Genomic DNA, 12,055 nt, shown 5'->3' on the forward strand with positions numbered 1-12,055 from the left:
CCAATGAACTGCTAGTTTCAAAAACCTGCTGAAGATTCTCAGGATGGTAATAATATCATTAAGTTCCTTTTCTGGAGGGTTAACAACTTAAGTTTGCAGATCAAAATTTAGAGAAAAAGAAGAGCTACAAGGATAGCCAACATTTTGGCCCTAGCTATTCAAGGACAGTGAGGACTCAGGACATAAAAGAACCTGTACTGTAACATTCTGTAATTCAGTGGAGTCCCAAATTTTCTGCTCGATGAGATTATGGGGCCACAGAGGAAAGTGTTTGATGATGTAGAGTGTGCCTAAGGAGATTCATATGGAGAGAAAACATTCTCTCAGGCTTTCACAGAGAGCAAATTGGTCAAGCAATGGCCATGACTCATCCACATGGCTGACACTGACAAAGGATCTCCAAACTGCAGTACGGGGTTTCAGGGTAAATCCTGAGAGGATTTGACTGACGTTGGCAGATACAAAAGCTACATTCCTTGTTAAATGGGTCTTGCTTTTAACCATCCAGCAGAAAAATATAAAAATGAGGTATAAAAAATAAAGTCATATTAATATGCTGAGCTGTAAAAGGCTCAAGTCAACAACTTCTGACATTGCCAATCCTATGGATAACCCACTACTATTATGGACTACTGCACTATACTGGATTATTTTGCTGAATTTACAATATTTAAATGGCAATGGAATACCCATCTCTGACAAAACTAACCAAAAAAGGGGGGATATAAATGAAGGACCATTTTGTACCTGTATATACAAAATAGTTAGGATAGACATACAGCTACTTTCTCTTAATTCAATGAGAAGATTTGCACTAATAGTGTTTAGACAGGACATCATGTCTGCATCTTGTAATGTGAATAACTACTACGAAGACAACAATATGTAATGTATTAATTATTGTTACTGTCCTACTAACCTGTTTTGAAACTGTCTCATTGCTATTCGTTTCTCAATAAAATAAAAAAAAAATCTAAGCTTTCGTAAAGTAACATAAGTTGGAAAGAGAATGATAAAGTTCCTCCATATGCTTATCGTGGCACCATCACTTATACAGACACAACCTAGGTCTATTTATTTAATACTCATTTAGACACATAACTGAAGACAATCATTCATTTGAATCTCAACTCTGATATTTAGTACGAAACAGGGAAAAAAGATACTACTTTTTGAAGTTCTTTGAAAAGTATCACTTCAGAACCCACAACACACAAAACCCTTATCATAGTGACAGACATTTAATGTGCTACTTTTTTGGTTTTTCATTTTAAAATTTTCAAGAACTACAACCTACACTTCACTTAGTAACTCAATAAGTTTTTTGAACAAAGCTCAGCTACATATCAACATATTTCAAATACCTAAAAATATAAACGCATAGTTACTGCATCTTTTACCTTCTGGATCATAGGCTTGAAAAACTCTCCTGGCTTGTTCTGAAGGAGCTTCAGGAGCAACTAAAGCCATATCCTGAAAAGATAAAATGCCTGATGTCAAGCAACACGATATAAAAACGTTAAATAAAAAATATTAGCATAGGGTAGGAGATGAAATTTGGATTTGGAAGACATATAGCTACGTTACTATTATAGGTCACAAACACTCCAGGCCTTTATTTTACATGTGAAAATGGAAATAATGCTACTTCCACAAATATGACAATTAAATGTGAAACTTTCTGACACTTGGAAAATCTATCATTATACAAATAATTATAATGAAATCTGAAAAAAAATCAATGATTTATACATTTACCTTACAGTATTGTATAGGTGAGAGATAGAACTGAAAGAATATCCAAGCTTTTAAATACTCAAAAGGATGGTAGTGAGTTCTTATAGCAAAAAAAATATAGACAGTTACATATATTAAAACATTTGGAATTCATCACTTTAGTAAGCATGGTTTAGCAATACCTAACTAAAAATTAATCCATCAAGTTATATGTCTAGCATTTTATTTTTTCTTAAATTGTTTTTCTCAGGTAGTAAAATTTTATGATGGCTAATTTCCTTATCACACTGAGAATTATCAATTTATCAAAACATAATAGCAAAAAATTCAGTTTTATTTTTGATTCTTCACAAAGCTTTATTCTCCATATTTAAGCCTTTTTATAATTCTACTTGACTGACATGAATATCTTGGTTCTTTTTACCTCTGGTCAGAGCTTTGGTCTGGGCTTTTTTTCATGACTGCATGCACCTAGGCAACCCGACGGAGAACAGTTTCCAAATATCCTTTCCTATTATCTTTGAAATACTTCATATTTTTTTTTTTTTTTTTTTTTTTTTTGTGGAACCGGGGATTGAACTCAGGCCCTTGAGCTTGCCAGGCAAGCGCTTATTCTACTGAGCTATCTCCCCGGCCCCTTACTTCATAAATGTTAAACAAAATTTAAAATGCCTCTCTCTTGTTGAAGACATTTTATAAGAAATAAGCTAACTTTCATCCTAATGAACCACTCTTAGCTTAATCATGGACAAATGAATAAACTGTAAGAATCAATTAGAGTAATTGTTATCACTTAAAAGGCATAGGTTCCTATAGACTTTAACAGCATATTCAGTAGTTCTGATACAACAGGATCAGGAATTAAAATGGGGAAAAATTGGGGCCAAGGATATAGCTCAGCAACATGGCACCTGCTTGTGCAAGGTCCTGAGCTCATTTCCCGGTTTAAACAGAAAAACCAAAAACCCACCGCCACCACCACCAACACTAAAACAAGGCAAATTATAAAACCCCTTAGATATTTTTATGTACTCAAATCAAAGAGGTGATAAAAAGTCCACCTGATAATCTGTAGTAAAGCTCAGTAATGTACAGTTATTTCCCATTTGCCATCCCTTGATCACATTCTTCATTATCGCACTTTCCTGCATTGTAATGATATTTTGCTGATAATACATGTCAGGTGACATACATACTTCTGCTCTACCTTTCAATGCCTTTCTATATTTGTGATACAATCTCTTATTGGTATATACTATATCTAATCTTTTGCCTCTATAAACAAAATTGCATCAAATAAACATGACTATGTCATTTCACACATTTGTGATTGTAGGTGAGATCAACAAAGAAGGATTGCCAGGGTAAAGGAAGGCTGTGCTTGTAATTTTGGTAGATACCACCAGATCTCTGGGTTATATTTGCTTATTTAACCTATTTGAAATGCTACTTCTTAAAAGTTCTTTTCTTCTTCCTAATGTATCACCAACAAAGCCTTTGCTCTGTAACTTTGTGTTAAATCTAGGTCTGCACTGTCAATTCTCAGATTCAGGAACTACTTGCTAACATGAGTTATTATTATTCCTTTGCTTTATCATTGTAAAACCTTAAGGGCAAAACATTACTATATTTATTCTAGTATAAGTTTTAACTCCCTTTTTTTTTTTTTTATGTATTTAGGACAGGGTCTACAGGGTCTCACGTAGTGATTCTTCTGCTTTCAGCCTCCCAAGCACTTGGGTTACTGGAGCACACCACCATGCACAGTCTCACTTGCAGTCTCACAGCAGTCTGGAGGAGGAGCCGACACTGCATGTCAGAAATCGAACCCTGGCTGCTGTGCTCTGCCTAAGCAGGTGCTTCAGTCTGCTGAACTATCTGGCCAGTCCTTAGCTCTCTAACTCTTTAGAACCCTATGTTTTTCTTTGTTAATTCTCTTTAGAATGGATGTTGGTATTTGTGAATGAAAATCATAACTAAGAATCTACGATAGAGTGATCCATGTAGCAAATTTGGTAATATATAAATTTAACAACTTCATATTTTACATAGCAAAGTTGAACAAAAATATAGAATTCCATTTAATTGACAGCACTTTATAATTCTGAAGCAAAGTATTTCAGTTAGATTATAACTTTCATTATTTTTCTTACTATATATAAAAGAAATTATCTGATTAAAAGGAAAAGTAAAATAGAGATTTCATGTAGTAAATGGTAGCAAGAACAGTAAGAAGATGCTAGTCCTCAGACTTTCCATTTTTCTTTTCTTTTCTTTTCTTTTTTTTTTTTTTTAAGGCGGAACCGGGGATTGAACTCAGGCCCTTGCGCTTGCCAGGGAAGCGCTTGTTCCACTGAGCCATCTCCCCGGCCCTAGACTTTCCATTTTCAAGATTGCATTTCATGATTAATATAGGGTTTAGATTTCACATTAAGTACATTTTCCCAATCTAACCATCCATACCCTCATACACACACACACACACACACACACACACACACACACACACGGTACAGACTTCGTGTATTTGAAGTTAAAGCTCAATAAATGAAAGAGGAAAATACATACCTGTATTTCTTGTTATTAAAATTATGGAATTAAGGTATATTATGTACATGTATCAATTGCACACAAGGAAAGTAGATGTACTGCGAACATACTAATTAAAAAAATTATCTTCTAGAATGAAAAATGAAACATACATTTACCTTCCATACCTCCTCACAAAGCACTGAACTGTAAGTAGAGATTCTGGTAATGCTATTCTACATTATTTTAGCTAGTAGGATTACTTGTAAGTCTTTTCTTTACCCCAGTGGTACTCTTGGAAAACTTTTAATGAGTAGATACAGTGATTGAAACTCTTAGATGCCTTCAGTAGAAAATCACCTGAACTGTAAGAGTCAACTACATAAGTATTGTTTTAATTATCTATTTAGGGTCTGACTTACCATCAGTTACTCTCTACATTAATCAGATGCTTTGGTCAGAGAATATCAGACAATTTCTATTCAGCCAGTTTGCTGATCAAGAAGAATTTAAACCAATTTGGTTTTTAAAATTTCCTAGCCTCACCCACCTTTCCTGGTTGACAAAGTGCTACTGAGAAATGGGGAGCAGGGGCAAGAAGTAATGGAACTATCTAATATCCTACAATCATGAATCACATTATCTTTTTCACACAGCTCTTTCTGTATTGTCAGTGTAACTATTCACTGCACACCATAAACCTTTTAAAATGTAACATTAGCTACCCTTTTAAATGAATACTGAAAGAGAAGTTCTGACTTGGCTAGATACAAGAAGTTCACTACTTAAAAGGTCTTTAAAGTTTATTCATTATACTGTTCATCAGTATCAAGAGCAATCTGCTGTCATGAGCAGTTAACCTCCCAGAGGCTTACTGAGTGACTTACCTAATTGTAGGAATGACACTGTAGCCTGTGTGTTAGTGTAAGTGCCTCTCCAAAAAGTAAAAGCTAAATGGTGTACAATTTCAGTTTTAATTAAAATTGTATTTTAAAAATCACTTTATAATCTGTGTTAGACTCATTTTGCCCATTAACTACAGTAGCATCACCTTGGTATGTGACTGATTTGAAACTCTTCACATTTGGCATTTTATACACTTTTTGTGTTTCTGTGGTGCTGGGGATCAAACTCAAGGCTCTGTGTGTTGCAGTACTTATGCTTTGGTAGTCAGAGTGCCACTGGGCATGTGTTGTTGTTAACGGCCTTGTGCCTTATTTGCGTCTCCAGCCGAAACACCTAGACAGGAACTCATCGTTTCTTGGTACTTACTGTGCCTCTAAGAACCAAAGAAGTACAATTACTAAGGTGCCAGTGCACTTTTAAAACTAATTTGGAAACGGCAAGAAACAGATGTCAAGTCAATTATCAAATGCTCTCAAAATATATAATATCACTTATTAGTAGGTAAGAGGTGGTCTGTTTCCTTTGCCTTCACTCTCCAAATGATGTGCAAAGCCCCAAGTTACCTGCAAAGCAACCCACCACTGTGTGGCACCAATTTGTAGTCTATCAACAAAATCTGTCACAAAACAAAGAAGAGCCTCTTTGAAGTTCTTCCAGAAAACTAAACCCTATGTACACAAGTAAACATAAGACAACAGGAGCAAATGTCTCTGAGGGCTACTTTTATGCTGGAATCACTGTTATTTAATATTGAGTAGGCTTGCTTTTCTCCCTATTATCATAACCATATAACTCACTTTAATAATCTTTCTACAGCATTTCTCAATCAGCATCTGCCAGAGGATTCATTCTAACACCTACAGTGCCCATGCTGGTAATGTCTGCCATGAACCTAGAATGCTACCACGTATGGACCCCCTTTGTAAGGACTGAGGCAAACGCTTCCAGTCACTGTCTGTGTTTTCTCACTTAGATGAAGAACTTTAAGAAGAGCTGTCAGCATTTTAACTACTATATTTTTTAAGAAAACAGCTAACATAAGCCACTATCTCTAGGCATATCAATACCCACATTGTGAAAAAACATATCTGGCTTTATAGATGATGTCAATTAATATACATACATACCTAGGTGAAAAGTTTAATAACTCTGATAGCCAAAAACTTACTCTTTATTTCTAAGTAGAGACAGGATAATCAGAACTCAAATTCTGTTAAATCACCTGGCTAGATACATAGTAATCTTTGGTGGTAGACAGCATCATTTTCCCCAGCTCCTCCTTCCTTTTAAAGGAAAGATTTAAAGGAATATATATAACTGTCCACTGCTGAGGTCCTGAAGAGTATTTTTTTTTTTGCAGCAAAGGTCTGTTTGCTTAGCAGACACCGGAAAAACTGGGATGCCAGCTTCCAGAGAAAGGAGTCTCACTCCTTCCCTCATCCTGAAGAGGCAGTCCCTCCTCCCAGACCCTAGAGGAGTCTTGGGCCAAGACTTTCAGATGAGAATAACTTCAATATTTTTATTGTGTTATTCTTATTTTAAGAAGGTAGTTGTTCAACTCACTCAATTATAACTTACACTTTAAAAAATACTTTTTATACTCTGATTTCTCTTCATGCTGTATAAATCTTTTTGCCCTTTGATTTAACCTCTTAAATCTATTACTTTTCTGTAATAGGTAAGGCAAGAAATCTAAACGTATGTATAAACTAAACTTTAGTTAATATCAGTAGGTAGGATGACTAAACTACATGAAACTGTAGAAAAAACTATAATGGAATGCTTGACTGTGAATTTTCTTATAACTGTAAAAGCATTAAAACATTTTTACTAAGGCAGAACTGTGCAATTTTAAAATAACACAAGGGGCTCTTAGACTAATTGCAGCTCTTCCTAGGGTTACAATGGAGAGGTATGCACTAAGGAGGCTGCTCTGCAGAGAGAATTCTACCTAGACTCCCCCCTGTAAGGGATACACTGTAAGAGCACTGTTAGCTCACACAGGAACAGCTACATGTTTTGTTTCTCATTCACATTAAATACAGTTTCTTTATAAGTTTTGAATTTAAATGGTAATGTGTTTTTTTGTGTCGTTACCTGAAATGTAAACTGCTTTATTATAGGAAAAATCAAAGGTGCTGGCAGGCATACATATACAAAGAGCCCTTTTAAACCATAATAAGAGGGAACAGAAAAAGGATGTAAAACTAATCCCAACTTCAAAAGAAAGTTTGAAATGGATTACAAGGAAATCAGTCACTGATCTACAGATGAACCTAGATGCAATAGGTAGGGTGAACTATTTTTACAATCAGTCCGGAGCTGTCACCCCACATTGAGATTCAAATGCAAAATCGAAACAAAACGACAGCTATTCTGCCCACCACTTATAATTCTCATATGAGAAGTGTCATATTTTCAAATTTAAAGGTCTCCTCTTAACTTGACATTGCAAATTAATTTCACTATTTATCAGTGAATAGCAATTTAAAAGATAAATAAATTTAAATACAGGCTCTACATTTCTTCAAACATCTACTTTTAAATATATTTACTTCTTTTTATCTGTGCAGGTTTATAAGTTCTCAACTACCTTCACCTGAAGTACCAGGGCAAGATTTCTAAGACTCATGCCCACAAGTACAGATCTAAAGGTTTTGTTCTGCCAAGCTCAGATGACCTGTTTGGAAAGCTCCCCAGCCTCCTTAATAGGAGTTAAGTTTCCTTCCTTGAACAGGTCCATTTATTTATCACATTTCACCTCACCCACATCCTCGTAGTAGAAAGGTCTGTGGGAATATGCTGCTTGATGCCTTTACAGTTTCTATAAGGGTCCTGCAATTAGATTCTGTGATAATTCCCTTGACTGCTAACTATAAAATGCCCATTCACATAGGATGTTGTATATGCATTTCTCACAAGCAGATTCCCTAAGATACTGTGTCATTCAGTACAATGTCAGTTTTGTTGTTTTAGAGGCTGAAGTTTAGATTTTTTTAAAGGACCACTTTCTCTATATTAGGTAGAAAAGATGATTTACGAGATATGGCCATTAATTTTAAGTCTCAATCGTCTTCTCAGCATGCCCCAGTGGCCGGGTGGGCAAGGCACCCTAAATTTACTTTTACTGCTGATTCAAAAACAACATGTGGTGCTGGAGATAGAACCCCAGCCCCTTCGCTTGCCTAAGCAGGTGCTGAGTATGCTGGGGCTCACTGAAAAGGTTATTGAGATTGGGTGTGGTGGTGCAAGCCTGTAATTGCAGCTCTTGGGAGGCTGCACACAGGTGGATCACTACGAGTCCAATCTATGTAATGAGACCCTGTAGATCCTTACTAAAATAATTTAAAAAAAGGTAGGAAAGGAATAAATTAAATTATCATTATTTGTGGTTGAAATGATATTCTATATAGAAAATCCAAAAAAAAACCCACCAAAGGACTTATAGATTTTATAATCAAATGTAGTCATATAGCTGGAATAAGGTCAATCAAAAATCAATAGCATTTCTACATACAATTAACAAATACAAGAAAGAAATTAAGGAAACCACATCTTTCACAATAGCATCTAAAAAAAATGAAACAATCTATCAAAGGAAGTAAAACACTTTTACACTGAAAACAATAGTATAAGAAGACCAAATAAGTTATCAAAAAATAGAAAGATATCCCTTGCTGTTGGGTAGCAAAAACCAATACAGTGAAAATGGCCATACTTCCAAAATAGTTATACAAATTTAATGCGAATAAATCAAAATATAAACTACATGCCTCACAGAAGTAGAGAAAATAAACCTAAAATTCATTTGGTACCAAAAGAGATCTAGAATACTAAAGGCTACTGTAGGCAACAAAGGCAAGGCAGGTGCCATCGCAACCTCTACTTGAAATTATTCTGCAGAAGAATATACTACCAAGCTAAAAACAGCATAGTACTGGCAAGAAAAACCCTGTTTTTCCCAAGGACCAATGGAACAGATTAGAAGATACTGAAACAACTAAAAACACACTGAGCCACCTCAGCTTTGAAAAAGGGAGCAAACACTTTTACTGGAAGAATGATAGCCTCTTTAACAAATGCTGCTGGAAAAATGACTTTCTACATGGCGAGGATTAAACCTAGACTCGTATCTGTCACCTGGCACTAAACTAAAATCAAAATGGATCAAAGATCTAATTATTAAAACAGAAACACTAAATAGACTGGAAGACAGAAGAGGTAGAACTCTTGAAGATATAGGAGAAGGGAAAGACTTAAGCAAAAACTTGCCCAGGAAATAATACAAAGATTCAACCAATGGGATTTAATCTTATAGATCTTTTTGCACAGCAAAAGAAACCATCAACGGAACAAGAAGACTCTCACAGTGGAAAAAAAAAAATGTCAGCTGTTCTTCAGACAAACAAGTAACATCTAGAATATATAAAGAAAAAAAAAAATCAGACCTCCCCCCAAAATTTAAAGACCCAATCCAAAAATGGACATCTTAAATGAACACAAACTTCTTAAATGAAGAAACAGAAATGGAAAATAAATACATAAAAGATGCTCAACATCATTGGTCAATCAAGAGATGAGTATAAACACAATGCTGAGATTCCATTTCACTTCAGAGAGAATAGTTATTATCAAGAAATACAAAAATGGCTTCCCTGGCAAGCACAAGGGTGTGAGTTCAATCCCCGGTTCTGCAAAATAAATAAATAAATAAATAAATAAGAAATCATCCAGGGCTGGGGAGATAGCTCAGTGGTTTAAATGTCTGCCTCGCAAGCACAAGGATCTGGGTTCGATCCCTGGTATTGCATTCCGTGCTGGTTCCGGAACTGCGAGCTTGCCATGCTGAAACTGGATGTGGTGGTGCATGACTGTAATCCCAGCACTGGGCGGCTGTGACAGGAGGATCACTACAAGTCTGAGTTGTGTAGTTAGATCCAAATAAATAAATGAATAAAAGATTTTTTTTTAATTTAAAAACAATTTTTAAAAATTCATCCAGGAACAAATCCTGGTGGGTCTATAGAATTCTTATGATCAAAAAGTACTGAGCAGTCCCAAGCCTGTACTTTCCCTCCTCACCGCTCTCAGCCTGGTTTACCACAACAAAATTGGGTTTAACCAATCTTCAGTGTTTGGAAAAATCAATCTGGTGATCCTTCATGGTATATTGATAACACAGGAGAAAGCAGAATGTGGAACTTGCAAAGAGAAACTCTGCCCAAGTGGGTATGATTTGTTAACCTCACTGGGGTGGAGGGGTTAGTTGGGCTGTTTGAAAACAGATACCCCAAATTTTGGTCTTGGTTTTCTTGGTCTCGTCAGTATGCCTAAAGAAAACAGCTTCCTACTCTCAGTCTTCATATTCCACATTTCACCAGCTAACTCACCATGTATCTATCTTGTTCCACTGCCCATAAATGGTATCTTCAAGGTTGCTTCCAGTCCCCACCCCCATTATCCCTACTCCTAAAGAGCTAGCACATTACTAATCACTGAATCCCAGTGGTCAGTCTGTCCTTGGAAGAGCAGTAGAGTGTTTCTGATTGAGAAGTCACTGATTCTTAATTTTATCTAACATTTGCCAATGTCTAGCTTTGTAATCCTGACCAAATCAATTTGCCTTCCTCTTCTGTATTTGAAGGGTTATAAGTAAAAATCAAACATTTATAGTATCATTAAGACGGAGCCTACTAAGTAAAAAACTCTGAGGCCTGATGATGCAAGGTTAAAGTACTTTGACATTTCTGAAGATTCTTAAATGGGTTTGCACACATTTTCTTTTTATAAAACTATTTAAAATAAAAACAACTTATTGACATCAGATGAGAGATTTAGGAGAAACACAACCTGGAAGAAAACACTGAAATAGTGTAGGTGATACTTGATCAAGTCACTAAAAGAAGCAGGATACTCCAAGCTACCCTTTCTCATATTACATTTAAAAGGAAATTTTATATTTTAGTAAACTTTCAAAATGCTGAGAGATTAAATGGTGATAAGTACCAGCATATGTATATAAAAGATACCACACTAAATTAAATGTACTCTTGAGTACTTAGCAAGCAGCACTCAAGTCTAGAAAATTACTTGAGGCTAAAGACTAAATTTTTCAGTTTCTATTATTGCCAAGTTGCAGCTAAAGAGATTTACTAAACCTCCTTCTATGGCTGATGGAGTTAAAAAGATCCATATGTGAAATAAAAATGTCAGTAAGATAATTTAAGATCATTTACAATTAATGAGATACTATTATTTCCTCTACCACCTCACCTTACTTATTTAAAGTCTTAATTTTTCCACTATGCACAATAAAACACTGTATCAAACCAGTAACATTCTGTTAGAAGTAAAATTGTATTCACTGATAATTTTCCCTTCAAGGTGAAACAGGAAAAACAACAAATTTTAATTAATATTAATTATAATTATAATTATTATAAATTGTAATTATATTTGATCAGTGGGTTATCTATAAATGTAAAATTCAACAAATGCCACAAAAATCAACATCAGAAACTGAGGTCAGGGCTGGAGACGTAGCTCAGCAGCAAAGCGCCTCCCTGGCAAGTGCAAAATCCTGAGTTTGATTCCCGGTACTAAAATAAATACATAAATAAATAAAAAAGTAAAAAAAAAAAAAAAAAAGCTGAGGTCAAATTCTAAATTAAAAGAGATAAACAACTATACTACAAAAATTTAACTGAATTCATTTTTAGAGAAAAAAAGATGAAATGAGCATCTCTGGATTTATTCAGAAGATTATTATTATTATATATTTGTACCATACTTTTCTTTATTTTAAAATTAAGCAAGCCAATGGTGGCCAGATAGCTCAGCAGACTAAAGCACCTGCTCAGCCAGAGCACAGGGGCCTGGCCCT

General features: G+C 35.2%; 1 protein-coding gene across 3 annotated transcripts in view; it reads right to left on the bottom strand.

Moving 5' to 3' along the window:
- Nucleotides 1-12,055, bottom strand: part of Mindy3 (MINDY lysine 48 deubiquitinase 3) — a 93,075-nt gene that overhangs the window by 25,122 nt on the left and 55,898 nt on the right. For all 3 annotated transcript variants that reach the window (XR_002818932.1, XM_004645184.3, XM_023705429.1), the window contains one exon: nucleotides 1,401-1,473. Coding sequence is in view for 2 of the 3 variants with exons in the window: in XM_004645184.3 (XP_004645241.1) it covers nucleotides 1,401-1,473 (73 nt within the window). In the remaining variant the exon portion in view is untranslated. The remainder of the gene's footprint in view (nucleotides 1-1,400; nucleotides 1,474-12,055) is intronic.

This window comes from Octodon degus, unplaced genomic scaffold (assembly GCF_000260255.1).
Source record: "Octodon degus isolate 3935 unplaced genomic scaffold, OctDeg1.0 scaffold00220, whole genome shotgun sequence".
Lineage (NCBI taxonomy): Eukaryota > Metazoa > Chordata > Mammalia > Rodentia > Octodontidae > Octodon > Octodon degus.